Source organism: Hyperolius riggenbachi, chromosome 5, assembly GCF_040937935.1.
Source record: "Hyperolius riggenbachi isolate aHypRig1 chromosome 5, aHypRig1.pri, whole genome shotgun sequence".
In the NCBI taxonomy this organism is placed as follows: Eukaryota; Metazoa; Chordata; class Amphibia; order Anura; family Hyperoliidae; genus Hyperolius; species Hyperolius riggenbachi.
Window position 1 is genome coordinate 307,852,194 of NC_090650.1, and position 17,714 is coordinate 307,869,907.

Sequence of the window (17,714 nt, forward strand, 5' to 3'; positions counted from 1 at the left end):
CCATATGAGACTCAGTGCTCTCCAATGTCACACATCCAGACCACACATGGCACTCCCTACTCACTCATGTCCAACATTCACATGGCTCCCTGTACCAATTAGCAGTCACATGGCACCCACTATTGTTTATCACCATCTGCCACTCATTCAGCACCCAATACTGCATAGCACCCACTGCAAATATACAGCCAATACAAACTAGACCTTTGTACCTACAGCAGCTTGATACAGACTTTACTGCTAACTTGCTAACACTTAGTGCCGGTTAGTGAATCAAGCCCCAAGTATCTGCACTCAGGCCTAAAACACACCTGCACACAGCTTCCACATGGCCCCCGCTATCTGCACCAAGCACCTACTTAACCCGTACCCGCACCCAAAGTACCTGCATTCAAAACCCATGTGATGCCCAAAGCCCACCTATAGTCTGCACCCAGTACAGGCATGGCGCCAAGTATTCACACCCATGTCACATCCAGTACCTGCACCCAGCATCCACATGACATCCAGTACATGCACCCAGATCTTACATGGCACTAAGTATTTGCAATCAACAACCGCATGAAACTCGATACCCAACCATAGCCAGAACCCACATGACACTCAGCACTTACACCCAGAACTCAAATGGCACTAAGTACTTTCAATCAACACCCGCATGGCACTCGATACCCAACCATAGCCAGAACCCACATGACACTCAGTACTTACACCCAGAACCCACATGGCACCCAGCATTTGCATTCAGCAGCATGACAATCAATACCCCCTAGCCAAAAACAAGGTGGGGGGGGGGCATGCGGGGAAGGCATTGCCAGGCCCCTTTTTTAAATTTGAGCACCCCCCACTTAAGGACCCTCTGCACGGCCCTGGCCTTGGCATAATCCTGATCTGTGCTGCGGGCTGGAGAGCCCACGCAGCACAGATCAGACAGAAATCCCCTGGTCATCAAGTGGTTAAAGCACTTTAGGTCTCCGATTTAACATGCAATGTGATTTCTGCCCTTAAAACGCGTCAAATCCAGATTTTTCCCCGGGACTTTTGCCATGTATCCCACTCCCCCATGCAAAAACTCAGATGTTAGACCCCTTGAAACATCTTTTCCATCACTTTTGTGGCCAGCATAAATGGTTTCTAGTTTTCGAAGTTCGCCTCCCCATTAAAGAGAACCCGAGGTGTGTTTAAAGAATGTTATCTGCATACAGAGGCTGGATCTGCCTATACAGCCCAGCCTCTGTTGCTATCCCAAACCCCACTAAGGTCCCCCTGCACTCTGCAATCCCTCATAAATCACAGCTGTGCTGTGAGGCTGTGTTTACATCTGTAGTGTCAGTCTCAGCTGCTCCCCCGCCTCCTGCATAGCTCCGGTCCCTGCCCCCGTCCCTTCCCTCCAATCAGCAGGGAGGGAAGGGATGCAGGCGGGGACCGGAGTTCTGCAGGAGGCGGGGAGAGCAGCAGAATGACACTATAGAGATAAACACAGCCAGCTCTGACAAGCTGTTTGTCAGCAGCGTGGCTGTGATTTATGAGGGATTGCAGAGTGCAGAGGGACCTTAGTGGGGTTTGGGATAGCAACAGAGGCTGGGCTGTATAGGCAGATCCATCCTCTGTATGCAGATAATATTCTTCAAACCCACCTCGGGTTCTCTTTAAAGTCTATTGCGGTTCGAAAAGTTCACCCAAACCCAACTTTTTGCGGAGGTTTGCGTGAGAGGTTCGCGAACCGAAAATCGGAGGTTCAAGCCATCTCTACCTATAACAAGTTAACTTTTGTTTCAAAAAGACAAGTTGTGCTGAAAAGTGAATGTTAGTTCAAGAGACTACATAGGCAAGGTTGGATTTAGACTTTTTTTTCGCCACTAGGCCAGCTTTCTTGTGGATCTACTTTCAGGTATGGCAGCGACCTCCCAAATCGCTGTGCAGCCCCCTCTTCCATGTGTAATATCCATGTACAGTAATCTCTCTCTTTCATGTACAGCTCCTTAGAGCAGCAGCTCCCCTCTTTCATGTGTTTTTCCCCATTTGCAGTCTCCCTTTTCTATCTGCACACCCTTCTTCTATATGCAGCAATCCCTCTTCCATCTCCAGGCAGTAGCCCCCCAAGGCTTGGGCCTTTTGTGGCTTTTCCAGAAATCCGACACTGCGTAAGCTAATTCTTTTTTGTTTGGACTCCTTCCATTTACAAGATGGATTAGAGATAAGCTAAGTTTGGCTAATGTTTGTCATCAAAGTTATGTCATAACCATTGGGTGAGAGGTTCAATGGATTCCAAAGCCAGAATACCATGGGGGTTATTTATGAAGCAGAGCTGCAACATAATTAATCTCTTAACTAATGCAAATCCAGCCGCTGCTTGTACAGGATCTTCTCAAAAAAATTAGCATATTGTGATAAAGTTCATTATTTTTTGTAATGTACTGATAAACATTAGACTTTCATATATTTTAGATTCAAATACACACAACTGAAGTAGTTCAAGCCTTTTATTGTTTTAATATTGGTGATTTTGGCATACAGCTCATGAAAACCCCAAATTCCTATCTCAAAAAAATTAGCATATTTCATCTGACCAATAAAAGAAAAGTGTTCTTAAAACAAAAAAAGTCAACCTTCAAATAATTATGCTCAGTTATGCACTCAATACTTGGTCGGGAATCCTTTTTTTTGCATAAATGACTGCTTCAATGCGGCGTGGCATGGAGGCAATCAGCCTGTGGCACTGCTCAGGTGTTATGGAGGCCCAGGATGCTTCGATAGCGGCCTTAAGCTCATCCAGAGTGTTGGGTCTTGCGTCTCTCAACTTTCTCTTCACAATATCCCACAGATTCTCTATGGGGTTCAGGTCAGGAGAGTTGGCAGGCCAATTGAGCACAGTAATACCATGGTCAGTAAACCATTTACCAGTGGTTTTGGCACTGTGAGCAGGTGCCAGGTCGTGCTGAAAAATGAAATCTTCATCTCCATAAAGCTTTTCAGCAGATGGAAGCATGAAGTGCTCTAAAATCTCCTGATAGCTAGCTGCATTGACCCTGCCCTTGATAAAACACAATGGACCAACACCAGCAGCTGACATGGCACCTCAGACCATCACTGACTGTGGGTACTTGACACTGGACTTCAGGCATTTTGGCATTTCCCTCTCCCCAGTCTTCCTCCAGACTCTGGCACCTTGATTTCTGAATGACATATAAAAGTTGCTTTCATCCGAAAAAAGTACTTTGGACCACTGAGCAACAGTCCAGTGCTGCTTCTCTGTAGCCCAGGTCAGGCGCTTCTGCCGCTGTTTATGGTTCAAAAGTGGGTTCATGCTTCCATCTGCTGAAAAGCTTTATGGAGATGAAGATTTCATTTTTCAGCACGACCTGGCACCTGCTCACAGTGCCAAAACCACTGGTAAATGGTTTACTGACCATGGTATTACTGTGTTTAATTGGCCTGCCAACTCTCCTGACCTGAACCCCATAGAGAATCTGTGGGATATTGTGAAGAGAAAGTTGAGAGACACAAGACCCAACACTCTGGATGAGCTTAAGGCCGCTATCGAAGCATCCTGGGCCTCCATAACACCTGAGCAGTGCCACAGGCTGATTGCCTCCATACCACGCCGCATTGAAGCAGTCATTTCTGCAAAAGGATTCCCGACCAAGTATTGAGTGCATAACTGAACATAATTATTTGAAGGTTGACTTTTTTTGTTTTAAAAACACTTTTCTTTTATTGGTCGGATAAAATATGCTAATTTTTTGAGATAGGAATTTGGGGTTTTCATGAGCTGTATGCCAAAATCATCAATATTAAAACAATAAAAGGCTTGAACTACTTCAGTTGTGTGTATTTGAATCTAAAATATATGAAAGTCTAATGTTTATCAGTACATTACAGAAAATAATGAACTTTATCACAATATGCTAATTTTTTTAGAAGATCCTGTATATAGAATGATGTTTTTCTAGCCTTGTGACCTCTAGCCTGTAACCCTCTGGAACAAATATACAAACATCCCAGGCAGAAAGGTTTACACTGGTAAGAAGTTGTCTTGGGGGGTTTCATTTTAATTCAGTACTATTCTGTAAAGAAGTTTATGAGTAAAGCTGGCTTGTTACTGTAAATCTACCACATTCTTCACCTGTTTTTCACTCTACATTTTTTTAACAAGAACACAGGTTGCAGTATGCACAGCTGTCCACATCTTTAGCAATAACAGCTTATGGGGGAAGGTAATATTAGTCTATGGAAGCTTAGAATCTGCAGAAATGAAAACAGTGACATGGTTCTGAGCCCCATGATCTACACCTCATTAGCAGGCGCAGTAAGCTGTGTTACTTGTGAGGACCAGAACTTATGAAGGAGCATGTGATCATATTATTTATAGATTCATAAAGATTAAAGCAGGAAGCAGGGTCAGATTTAGTATAAGGCACTGTAGGCACGTGCCTACAGGCACCTGATGATGGAAAGGCGGCTCACTCCCCTCCCCAAGTGCCTCCCTCCCGCCTTACATAGCTATGCAGTCTCGAGTGGAGTGTAAATGAGAGGTCACTCACCCAGGTCTCTGCATTCCACTGACCAGATCTATCTTCAGTCGGGGGCACCTCTAGCTACTTAATACTAAGGATATCTCTGGCTACCTAATACTGAGGGCTACCTTTATCTACCTATGACGGGCAAGGAAATTATGGGAGAAGTAACCGCTGGGAGAGCCAGCACAGTTGTAGTGCAGTTTGGTGGGTGTTTGTAGGTTCATGGAGGGTGAAGTCTAGGGTGCCAGGACATCTGTGTCTATAGGCTCCTGTGATGTAAATCTGGCTTTTCTTTACAGTGTGCACACTGCTGAACCACATTAAGGGCCGGTTCACACTGGTTTCTCCTCGTTGTCTCGTCTAAATTCTTTTCTGCTCACTTGTAGAAAAGCATTTGGTGGTTGCTTCTGGCGGCTTGCAGCGCTTTTCACCCCCGCAGGAGGACATGGAAAAGCGACCCTGGAAGCTACATGTTGCTGTGCGCCTAAGCACCAGGCAGAAAACATGTAAAATTGTGATAAAAACGTGGTGTTTGGGTGAACTTTGTTAAACGATGGTAAACTATGGTACTGGCACTGCTCATTCCTTTGAATGGGCAGTGCTTAACGACGAGCGGCATGACCATTTACAGCTCAGGAGAAGTCCACGAGAACCGTCCCTAAAGGATAGCTGAAGCGAAAATTGTACAAAAAAGTTACAAAGGCTTCCCAGATCCTCTTGCAGCCCACCAATACAGTGTAGGGTCCCACTAAACCTGTCTGACTCAACCCAAGTCAAACAGGTTTCTTCTGGCCATGAGTAGTTGTGGACAAGCACAACTGTACCAGGCATGTGCGAGTAAGGTTCGGACATGCCCTATAGAATGCAGCAAGCAGCTTCATTCTACTGGACATGCTTGGACCTTACTTGTGCATTGACAAGTATGAGTGCTCTCGTCCACAGGAGCATAGACAGTAAACAAGAAGGACCCAGCGCTGGATCAGAAGGCTTCACAAGGATGCGGAAAGCCTCTGGACCATCCAGAGGCTACCAACTACAGATATAAGAATCCAGCCTTTTATTTCTTTTAAACTTCATGTGTGCTTTAGCTCTCATGCTTTTTCTAGTGTAGCACAAAGTGTGTGTGTGTGTGTGTGTGTGTGTGTGTGTGTGTGTGTGTGTGTGTGTGTGTGTGTGTGTGTGTGTGTGTGTGTGTGTGTGTGTGTGTGTGTGTGTGTGTGTGTGTGCGTGCGTGCGTGCGTGCGTGCGTGCACACAGTGAAGGAAAGAAGTAATTGATCACCTGCTGATTATTATTTTTTTCAGTTTAAAACTGCAATGGGAGGTGTCATAGATAGAATGACAGAAAAAAAAACCCTCAAAAATCCAGTGCCCCAAAATCAGAGCTTGATGAGCATTGTGATGAGTGATATTGAAATACGATAGTAATGTAGTAAAATACATTGTGATGAGGGAAATAAGTATCCGATCCCCTATCAGGCAGCATGATTTCAGGCAACAAAATGTAAGGAGCACCCTCTGTAAAGGAGTGCTCCTAATCCCAGCTTTTTACAGGACCTGTATTAAAGACACATGTTTACAGAAGAAACAAATCAGATTCCACTCTAGCCACCATGGTCAAGACCAAATAGCTGTCCAAGGATGTCAGCGACAAGATTGTAGACAATCACTGGACTAGGTTACAAAACTATCGGCTACTGGGCATACGCAGTCCTGTCCACATGCCTCCATCAATTGCACTCTTGTAGCCAGGAGCATTCTGCAAAATAATATACCAACGCTCTCAATGGGAGTGTGATTGATGGAGGTATGTGGATGGGGCCGTGCATGCGCAGTAGCCCAGGACCTAGGCAGGTTGGAGATTTTCCTTCTGAGAAGGACAGTGGATCAATGGAAGGGACCCCGAATACACTGAGGTGTCTCAAGGACTAGAGGGGGCTGGAAGAAGTACCAGGAAAGTAAAAGTCATCTTTTTTTTGTCCCAGTTCAGGTGTACTTTAAGCACATTTGCATATAAATACACACAGGCCTCGATCCCACTGTGCTGCCGTGCACATTTCAGCAGCGCATATAGTGAGCGACACACAAGAACGGCAGAAGTGCATAGACAGCACTATTGTTAACATCCTGCGTTTAAAAATTAGCTGCTTTTTCTAGGCAGAGTAGGTTTCTGAGCGGAGAGCAAATTATAGTGTTGATTAGTCACAGACGAAGGGGGATTAGACAGGCTAAACTCTCTAAATACATCAGGCTGCATTTCTCTGTTTTCCTTCTGTCCTGTGCAAGTGTTCAGGTCAACTTCAACTGCTTGCCATCTGCGTCACGCCGACGGGCGTGGCCGTGGCGGCAGCCCCAAGACCGCCTAACGCCGATCGGTGTAAAGTCCTGGGGCTTCATTTTGCAGGAAATCGCGCGCACGCTGCGCGTGCATCTCCTGCTAGGTAGGCGGAGCGGAGCTTCAGTCTCCCAGCGGCGATCACCTAATTACCGTCTAATTACCGCGTACAATGCTGCAATCTACAGCAGCGCTGTACTGGGGACAGCCGTGTGACACGGCTATCCCCTCCAGAGTCTCGGCGGTGATCGGCTGGTGGGGGAGGGAGGGTTTAGTAAAAAAATAAATAAATAAGGAAATTTATCAAAAAATTAATACAAAAAATATTTACAAAACAAACAAACACTGGGGGAGCGATCAGACCCCACCAACAGAGAACTCTGTTGGTGGGGAGAAAAGGGGGGGGAATCACTTGTGTGCTGTGTTGTGCGGCCCTGCAGCTTGGCCTTAAAGCTGCAGTGGCCTATTTTACAAAAAAAATGGCCTGGTCTTTAGAGGGGTAAAGCCTGTGGTCCTGAATTGGTTAAGGCCCCTGGCACACCAGAGAGCGTTTTTGCGGGTCATTTTCATTTGTAAAAAGAATGCTTCCATTGACTTGCAGTGAAATAGCGACAAAATTGCAGCGATTGTGCTTTTTCTAGAAATCCCAATTGCGACTATTTTAATGCGATTTTAATGTCAGTGGAAGCGTTTTTTTTTTTGTTTTTTTTAATGAAAACGACTTGCAAAATGCTCTCCAGTGTGCCAGGAAAGAGGCGCCAGCTGATGGACTTTGAGTCTGGCACATATACCACATCAGGATCAATACTGGCGCCACAAGCAGCACTCTGACTGAGCAGTTTTTGTGCAATATTGTGCAATATTACCACATCTGGTATGAGAGTCTACCTAAACTATCTAATTATATTCAATCTGCTTTAACCTCATACTACACAATTGTTGATAATATTGGCAGGATATTGCTCAATCGGTTAGCTGCATGTTTGTCCAAAATAAAGCAGCCAGAACCAAGCAGGTGGCACATTTAGGTCCAATAAAGAGCCACGTTTGGGACGGGGTATTAGGTGAAGGTATTTTGAACAGTAATAAACTATTTATCCTCCTGACCTATCTGTCCTTAAAGTGGGATAAAAGAGTGGTTTTAAAATCATGAAAAAAATGTATATAACTCATTCCCCCACCAATTAATAGTAATTGCATTTTCAGGAGTATGTAACTGTTGAACCTGCAGTCCCTTGGTGACCTATACCGAAAAGGAGGAAGTTGATTTTTCTGCCAGGTGTCAGACACAGGAACAGTATATTTATTGTGAGGGTGCCAAATAATGTTTTGTTTTTTAATTTATAATAAATAGTTTCATCCTGCTTCAACAAGCCTAACCCTAACTTCATTCCTTGCTCTTTGCTATCCCTAACAACTCCCTCTACCAATACATTACTAACCCAATACCCCAATCTCCCTGATATCCCCAACTTAAACCTACTGATTCATTTTAACCCTTTCTCTACTTAGGGACTGGCACTAAAGTCTAGCCCAATCTCCAGCTAAAGTTTATCAAGTTTGGTACCTCCACCCAGACCTATAATCCTAGCCTAGGCTTGTTTAACCTTAACTGTTCTTGACTTTTTTGGTCTCCAAAAATAGCATTATTTAATTGACAGCATCAGAACTGCCCGAATCTATGGTACCAGGCATTAGGCTCAGCAGGCCCTGACTATTTCTCATCTTGTTTGGCAGATAAGTCATTCAAGGGTTTTCTTGAACCAGACAAACAATGTGTCTACTGCTTACTCCTGCCATGTACTTCATCTAGGCCCGGAGAAGGATGCTAGTGCCAGTTCCTTTTGCATGTACACAACCCCTGCCAGTCCACACAAATAATCAAAAGATAGGGACACCCCGCTGGTCAAAACCTGCATGTGAATATTGTATGACAGAACATGAATTTCTCTACATGTCTTGGATAAAGACGCCTCACTTGGTGATGAAGAATGTCATGCTCTAATACACATCCCCCCACCCACACACACACATATTTAACCTTAAAGCGGACTTAAACCCAGAACATCCTCTCTGCTCTAAAAAATGAAGAACAGAATAATAACCTTTAAACTAAAAAAAAAAATATTTGTTACAGCTGATACAATTCCTAAAATAAATCTGCACTGTTTCTACTTCCTGATTCACGGAAGCAGACATATTGTTAACATCATGTGCTTTCAAATAATCTTATCTGTCATGGCAGTCATGTGACAAAGAGAAGAGATCAAATTACAACTTGTAATTAGACACAAATGAGGGGGAACAAGTTAAACTCTCCAAATACATACAGGGTGCATTCCTCTGTTTTTCTTCTGTCCTTTGCAAGAGTTCTGATCCACTTTAACCCCCTGGCACTCTGTTGAAAAGGGTGCGAACTATGGCTACAAATAGCGGGCGTGAAGCTGCAGGTCGCATAATGGGCCCTTTTCCACAGGACGTGTCTTGCGCCCTTTTTAACTGCTCCACCCAAATAAGAACCTTTTTGTAAGTACGGTACAGCCTGTACATTGTCATTGACCTGGCTTGTCTTTGCAACTCGTTACATTGCTATGCCTGTTGCTAACCTGATGTGGTCCTGTCTACTCATTGTCTGTCACCTTGGTGTATTTGGTAATGACTGCTACTACAGTCTCAGGACAAATCACTAGCTGTCCTAGGCTTGACTTTACTGTTGCCATTTGTCCTTGTTCCATGCCACTGTTTTCCCCGAATGGCAGCCTTACACTGTAGCCGCTGTCTGATATGTTTTTTTTTGCCTGAAGAAAAGTTGTAACGCAAATCTGAAATAAAAATAAACTTATGAGAGAAATAATTGTAGATGAAGTAGTAATGAAACTTTCCTGGATTCTCACATTCTTATTTTCAATTTAAGAGGGGAAACTATAACTCTGAAGTGTAAAGAGTCGCCATGTCAGCGTTAGGGCCAGTGCATACCAAAAACCGCTAGCTGTAACTGAACAGCTTCTCTAACAAAAACGCTTGGAAAATCGCTCTGATCTAGCGATTTTCAGAGCCATTTTCCACTTTCCTATACTTCACATTGAGGCAGAATTGCCTCAGAAATCTGCAAAAATGCTGCAGGACCCGAGTTTGCGTTTGGGGAAAAAAAACAAATCACTCTGGTGTGCACCAGCCCTTTCACCTTCATTAGCGAAGCGGTTTCAAACCACAAGCATTTTTAAAAACTCTCAGAACCGCATTTGTGTGCACCAGCCCTCACAGGGGATTTGGTTAATTCAGCTCCTACACATAAGAGTTGATATATTTTTATTTTCTTTACTCTTCAGCAGTATGCTGCTACTATGGACAAAATATGCAATTAATTGTTTCACCTGAGTTATCTCCCAGGAGATAATTTTCAACTTCTCTTGAAACTAACTTTTCAGCATTTTACAATTGAAAAGTACCTAAAAGTTGTTGAAAAAGTACTATCAAATTTATTTTGAGTATTTTCTTGCTTGCTCGTGGCTTAAAAGGCATTTTATGACAAGTTGTGAAAATATCACCTAGGAGAAAACTCAGGAGAAAAAGTTAATTGCATATGGGCCCAGGAGTGATGAGTTAGACAGATATAGGGGTTTTTTTTTGTCTTCTAATCAGTGGTGTAGGTAAGGAACTTAGGGCCCCAGAGGTAGTTTTACATGGGGCCCCAAGTATTCTATTGATGTGAAGCCCCAAAACATACCAAGGACAGCTGCAGTTTCAGAGTGATGTGTTTAGAGTAAGGAAACAGTTAGCTAAGGATTACCACTATGCAATGCTCATATAGTGGTGTTCGTTACCAGCATAGCACCAATGAAAAGCTAAGAAGATAGATAAAGGAGGGCCCTTAGTGGGCCTCTCTGGTTCATAGGCCCCAGTGTAGTCGCAGCCTCTGCATCCCCTAATGCTACGCCACTGCTTCTAATTACTTTTCAGGAGAGCTGCTTCTGAGACTTCTCAGACTGCACAGATAAGGAGCTGGGCCATTAACCTTTGCAATTAAAAACAACAACAAAAATAATATTAAAAAAAGGAACATGGGCAAGTTCTTAAAGCAATTGGTAACATATGAAGATGTGTTTATCTCATCATGTCACTTCAGGTACCACAATAAGTAACTTTGGCTGAGCCTATGCTTTTTCCAGGCATTTAGGTAGATATAACACAAAAGCTACAACTCTACAAAACGTGTACAAAGATGCTGAGTTAAGGAAAACTGTGATATGTGTAACAAAATGTGCAGCAATCAATCATTTTTTTTCAAGCCTAACTAATTAATCACTTCCCATCAACACCTTGACTACAGCTATTATTTAGTCCTTTGGTAATAAAGCCCTGCTCGTTTTCAACACATAAATCCCATACCTCCCAACTTTTTGAGATGAGAAAAAGGGACACGTAAGCCACGCCCCTGCCACACCCCTGGTCACGCCCCCACCCTGTCCCTAGTCACGCATACCATAAAGTTTTCATAAGAAAAATATGTTGTTTTATCATACAAACCACACTGGTCCTTTCTGTCCTGGTTCATTTTCCTTCATAGTAACATTTTAAAATTAGTAATATATCAATTTAAAGGATGTGAATAAAGTTTAGAGTCAATCAAACACATTTTTAGTATAGAAATACATATATTAATATAGAAAGAGGGACAAAGTCCAGAAAGAGGGACAAAGTCCGGAAAGAGGGACAAATGAGAAGGAAAAAGGGACAGAGGGACAGGGCTTCCAAAAAGGGACTGTCCCTCCGAAAAAGGGACAGTTGGGAGCTATGAAATCCAAGTCATTAAACAGCCAACAATACGCTGGCATTGCAATGTAAGAAGAACAGCTAGAATCATAACTGTTTACATTTGCCAACACTGGTTGCCTCAATAGCTATTGGCAAGATAACTTTTGTGGTTATGCGTTATACAGAAAGCCGAGGAGAGGAATACAAAGAGCTAACTTCCTTTGTGAGCTCACAGTTACTCTTCTCTCTTTTGTGCAATACATTTTGCAATGCTTCTACTTTAGCCTTCAGAAGGTTTAACACTACATCAGAGTCAGATGATGTATAAACAATACACAAAAATGAAGAATCCAAAAGCCAAAGTAGCAGTTCCTCACTAATAATTCTCATCCCTTCTATGTATTTCTCTAGCAGCATCCTTTTCTGTAAAAGATTCCAAGCAACACTCACCCCCAGAAGGCAAACTTTCAGCTCTCGGATAGCCATCCTTTAAAGGAACTTTTGTTTCCTATAACACATCATCAAGAGGCAAGGGCTTCAGAGCACGGACATCTCTCAGGCTGCTTCTGTATGCTCATGTGGACTGCATGCAAATAATTTCCTGACTTCACAAAAAAAAGAGAAAAGAAAGAAAGAGAGGAGGTTTTAATTCCTACAAAACAAACGGAAACCAGTCTGGGCTATTTATGGGCAGTCCTGTCACATGGCCTGCAGACAGCTACTCATTTGCTGCTTTCGTAATCTCCCAAAAATGCTCCACATTATACAAAAGAAATATGTATTAGGGGCACACAGGGACTAAGGAGAATACCTTGTGTGTGGGAGGTGCAGCAATGACAGCCAAATACTGGAATGTTTATCACTTGTCTGAGCTCTTTTATGTGCTTCTGTGCTTGTTCAATAACTTCATACCGGCTATGATGAGCTACAGTGGAAAGTGATGGTAATCCAGGAATAAAGGGTGGAGAGGAATTCACTGCTGCAGCATTGTCGCTGGAAAACTCTACAGTCTACACATGTAATATCCTCTATTCTTGCAAGGGTTCCTTTCTGCAAGTAGAGGACACTAAATAGAGCACAACATTTACAACCAATAACCGAGAAAATGAATAACATTGTCTGATAACAGTGGCAAATTTATTGTGGTGGGATATTTTAGGCAGCAAGCAGTCAGTTCTTGGAAGCAGGAAAAATGGGCAGGCATAAGGCTTCTTTCACATTAGACAACGTGTGCAGGAGCCGTTACCTGCACACATTGAATAGACTGTGGCGTGTCATCGGGAATGTGCGGTGCGACACCATCAGCAGCAGTACAGTGGCTTGCAAAAGTATTTGGCCCCCTTGAAGTTTTCTACATTTTGTCATATTACTGCCACAAACAATCAATTTTATTGGAATTCCACGTGAAAGACCAATACAAAGTGGTATACACGTGAGAAGTGGAACGAAAATCATACATGATTCCAAACACTTTTTACAAATAAATAACTGCAAAATGGGGTGTGCGTAATTATTCAGCCCCCTTTGGACTGAGTGCAGTCAGTTGCCCATAGACATTGCCTGATGAGTGCTAATGACTAAATAGAGTGCACCTGTGTGTAATCTAATGTCAGTACAAATACAGCTGCTCTGTGACGGCCTCAGAGGTGGTCTAAGAGAATATTGGGAGCAACAACACCATGAAGTCCAAAGAACACACCAGACAGGTCAGGGATAACGTTATTGAGAAATGTAAAGCAGGCTTAGGCTACAAAAAGATTTGCAAAGCCTTGAACATCCCACGGAGCACTGTTCAAGCGATCATTCAGAAATGGAAGGAGTATGGCACAACTGTAAACCTACCAAGACAAGGCCGTCCACCTAAACTCACAGGCCAAACAAGGAGTGTGCTGATCAGAAATACAGTCAAGAGGCCCATGGTGACTCTGGATGAGCTGCAGAGATCTGCAGCTCAAGTGGGTGAATATGTCCATAGGACAACTATTAGTCGTGCACTGCACAAAGTTGGCCTTTATGGAAGAGTGGCAAGAAGAAAGCCATTGTTAACAGAAAAGCATAAGAAGTCCTGTTTGCAGTGTGCCACAAGCCATGTGGGGGACACAGCAAACATGTGGCAGAAGGTGCTCTGGTCAGATGAGACAAAAATTGAAGTTTTTGACCAAAATGCATAACGCTATGTGTGCCGGAAAACTAACACTACACATCACTCTGAACACACCATCCCCACTGTCAAATATGGTGGTGGCAGCATCATGTTTTGTGGGTGCTTCTCTTCAGCAGGGACAGGGAAGCTGGTCAGAGTTGATGGGAAGATGGATGGAGCCAAATACAGGGCAATCTTGGAAGAAAACCTCTTGGAGTCTGCAAAAGACTTGAGACTGGGGCGGAGGTTCACCTTCCAGCAGGACAATGACCCTAAACATAAAGCCAGGGCAACAATAGAATGGTTTAAAACAAAACATATCTTTGTGTTAGAATGGCCCAAAGTCCAGATCTAAATCCAATCGAGAATCTGTGGCAAGATCTGAAAACTGCTGTTCACAAACGCTGTCCATCTAATCTGACTGAGCTGGAGCTGTTTTGCAAAGAAGAATGGGCAAGGATTTCAGTCTCTAGATGTGCAAAGCTGGTAGAGACATACCCTAAAAGACTGGCAGCTGTAATTGCAGCAAAAGGTGGTTCTACAAAGTATTGACTAAGGAGGCTGAAAAATTACGCACACCCCACTTTGCAGTTATTTATTTGTAAAAAATGTTTGGAATCATGTATGATTTTTGTTCCACTTCTCATGTTTACACCACTTTGTATTGGTCTTTCATGTGGAATTCCAATAAAATTGATTCATGTTTGTGGCAGGAATATGACAAAATGTGGAAAACTTCAAGGGTGACGAATACTTTTGCAAGCCACTGTAGATATTATTTGAACCGGACGGGAAACCGCCAGCTCCCGGCGGTTCAACCTCCCGGGTGCGTTGAACCGCAACGCACCAAAACGCAGAGTTGGGTGTGAAAGGTAAAATGAAAGTCTGTGGACTTTCATTTTACCTTGGTTAACGCAAAGTATCAAGTTTATGTTGAAACTCAGAAACAGGGTTCTGGTGTGAAAGAGCCCTAACACTCTTAGGGCCTGAGCCCACTGATGCAGTTATATCCGCTTCTGTCCGCTTTTCAGCATCTCTAACATTGAGGTATAACTGAAAAGCAAATACAACGCGTCAGTGGGCTCAAGCCCTTATGCCCCTTTTACACTTAATCAGTTGCTTGAAAACTGATTTTCAAAGTAATGTCCATGTTTTCCTAAGGCAAACGCGCTTAACTGAAAGCTTTTTCACAATGCACTGCTATGGAAAATAAAACCAGTACCAACGTATACTAACGCACACTAATGCCAGAGGCACCTCTAGGGACCAGCTGATAAGCTAATTGCCTGAAGCGCAGCTTTATCTAGGGGCGGGCTTCCAGGGGAAAAAAAAAATTATTTTTCCTGTCCTTAGAGACTAAGGGTGCGGAGAGAAAAAGTTCTAATGAAAGCATCTGCCAAGCCTCTCATAAGGAGTCTACAAACCTTTTCTCTACAACATTTTGTATGACATTCCCTAATTAGTTATCTGGAGATCTAGAGTGTGTCTGTCTGTGCACTCCTGTCCCGCCCCTACTTATGACCATGAAAAGAAAACACATCAGAAGAGGAGGATGGTGTCTTTCTATGGAAGCAGGTACAAGGCATTCCAGAATGGACTGGTCAGGAGGAAGGGACTAGATTTTCCCCCAGGCTGCTGGTACAGTGTATAAGGCAATGTACAGGAGAACTGCAAGCTGGTAAATGTACACAGCATGATGCAGAAGAAAGGCTTGCCTCCTGCAGAGTCTGTAGAAAAAAACTCTGTCTGCTCTCTCACCATTGTAAAGGCTGCATGTGGACAGCTGGATAAGGTATTACACAGGGTGAAAAGTTTCACAGTCCCTAGACTCCAGGAGGGCTGCTGCAGCTTGTGTGAGAGATTGGCAGGGACAGGAGTCACATTACAGGCAAGTCGCCTCTGTGTGATGTGGCTGCAATACAGATAAGCTCTCTGCTTCATCTCAAGCTATTCTCAGTATCGCTTTACTCCCTCATTAACCTTCGTTTCCCCCCTTCCCCTAGTGCTGGCTGTCTTCTTGTAATACAGAAAGCTAAATAAAAGTGCTTTTCTTCCCTCTCTCTGGATAGTGTGATGGTTAAGGGCTCTGCCTCTGGCACAGGCGATCTGGGTGAAAATCTCAACTCTTCCTACTAAGTAACCCAGCACCTATTCAGTAGGAGACCTTGAGCAAGACTCCCTAACACTGATACTGCCTACTGAGTGATTTAGTGGCTGCAGCTCAAGCAATTTGAGTCCGCCAGAAGAAAATCGCATCGATAATACTTTCGATCAATCTGGTACAAAAAGATATAAAAATGTATATTAACCACTTAAGTACCAGCAGTCTGTGCCCCTTAAAGCGGTATTGTCACCATAAAAATCAAATTTCAACAGCAACTGGTCTGAGTATATTAAAGAGAACCCGAGGTGGGATTTAATTATGTTAGTGGGGCACAGAGGCTGGTTGTGCACACTAACACCAGCCTCTGTTGCACCATGGTGTGCCTCCAGGACCCCCCTGCGCGCTGCTATACCCTTCGCAGGGCTAGCGACACACAGCGTGTCGCCAGCAGAATGTTTACCTATGCGGTGTCAGTCAACGCCGCTCCCCCGCCTCCTCTGTATCGGCGCTACCCGCCCGCGTCCCTTCCCTCTAATCAGCGGGAGGGAAGGGACGCGGGCGGGTAGCGCCGATACAGAGGAGGCGGGGGAGCGGCGCTAACAGACACGGCATAGGTAAACATTGTGCTGGCGACACGCTGTGTGTCGCTAGCACTGCGGAGGGTATAGCAGCGTGCAGGGGGGTCCTGAAGGCACACCATGGGGCAACAGAGGCTGGTGTTAGTGTGCACAACCAGCCTCTGTGCCCCACTAACATAATTAAATCCCACCTCTGGTTCTCTTTAAGTGATAAAGATGCTAATCCTGCATTCAAAACTTGCAAAAAAACTTTTTCTCCTGTTATGGTTTGTAGTTATAACATACTTTTAGGAGCACTGGCCCTAGTGCCAAAGAGTTCAATGCTGGGAGTTCTTTTTATCTATAATATATTCCTCCTCTTCCATTTATTTCCCTATCTAGCTGTTTATCAGAAAAACCCTCTGATTACTTGTGTTTACAAGCAAGGCTGAGGTGACTCAGTGATTGGATGTGTAAATAAAAAAAAAGACAGTGCAGTTGTTAGTATACACCTCAGTGGGAGTGTCTGAAGACTCTGGGAGGAGGGCAGCTAATGAATACACAATGAGCAAGAGAAGGGAGGGGGGAAAACAAGAGTCAGGGAGGATATGATGCCAGCATTAGCTTGGCAAGATGGCCACTGCCTAGAAAAGGATCTGATTGCCGGTTGATTGGATCCGTTTTCACTCCGTTGCCACTTAGCTGCTTCCGTTCCGTTTTCCCATATTCCCCCCAAGACCCCCATCCCCAAACTGGATTTTGCTGGCAAGGACAGTCTGTTTCTGAAATAGTGTAAAGAAATATTATGTTTTTTCATTACCCCCAATGCAGTGCTTCAACATCCATTCCGCTGGACTCAGTGGTCCGGAAAAATTGCCGCAGCAGGAAATTTGTGGTCCATTGAGAGGATCATGCGGAACGGATCCATAGGTTAACATTGGATCTATTTGCATCCATTAGTATCTGTTCTGTTCCGATCCGCGAACAGAGCATTTTTTAATACAAGTGTGAACCGGGCCTTATGGGTTGTAGAGAAGACTGCTGCGCTCTCCAGACCTGTAATAACATATAAACTCCACATAGGGTAATATTGTAAAGTCAATGCAATTCCTCCACACCACCAGTGACTTGTGCTCCCCAGATGGCAATGTCTTCAGTACACCCGTATCCCCTATCTCTAGATGCTCACCAGATATGAGCCACCCCAGCTCTCAGGTGGATCTTAAACAGCAATAAGTAAGCAGCTCTCTTAGATCTGTAAGCAGCTCTCTTAGCTCTGTAGAGGGAGAAAAGGAACTCCA

General features: G+C 43.9%; 1 protein-coding gene across 2 annotated transcripts in view; it reads right to left on the reverse strand.

Moving 5' to 3' along the window:
• RAB31 (RAB31, member RAS oncogene family) overlaps window positions 1-17,354 on the reverse strand; it is a 75,854-nt gene extending 58,500 nt beyond the window's left edge. Inside the window, exons 1-2 of one of the 2 annotated variants that reach the window (XM_068237168.1) lie at window positions 17,234-17,354; window positions 12,060-12,214 (exon numbers count right to left, since the gene is read on the reverse strand). In XM_068237168.1, coding sequence (XP_068093269.1) covers window positions 12,060-12,095 — 36 coding nt within the window. In that variant the 5' untranslated portion in view covers window positions 12,096-12,214; window positions 17,234-17,354. Of the gene's footprint in view, window positions 1-12,059; window positions 12,215-12,521; window positions 12,538-17,233 lie in introns of those variants that run through there. The other variant, XM_068237169.1, reaches the window with a different exon arrangement.
• Window positions 17,355-17,714: the final 360 nt, after the last annotated feature.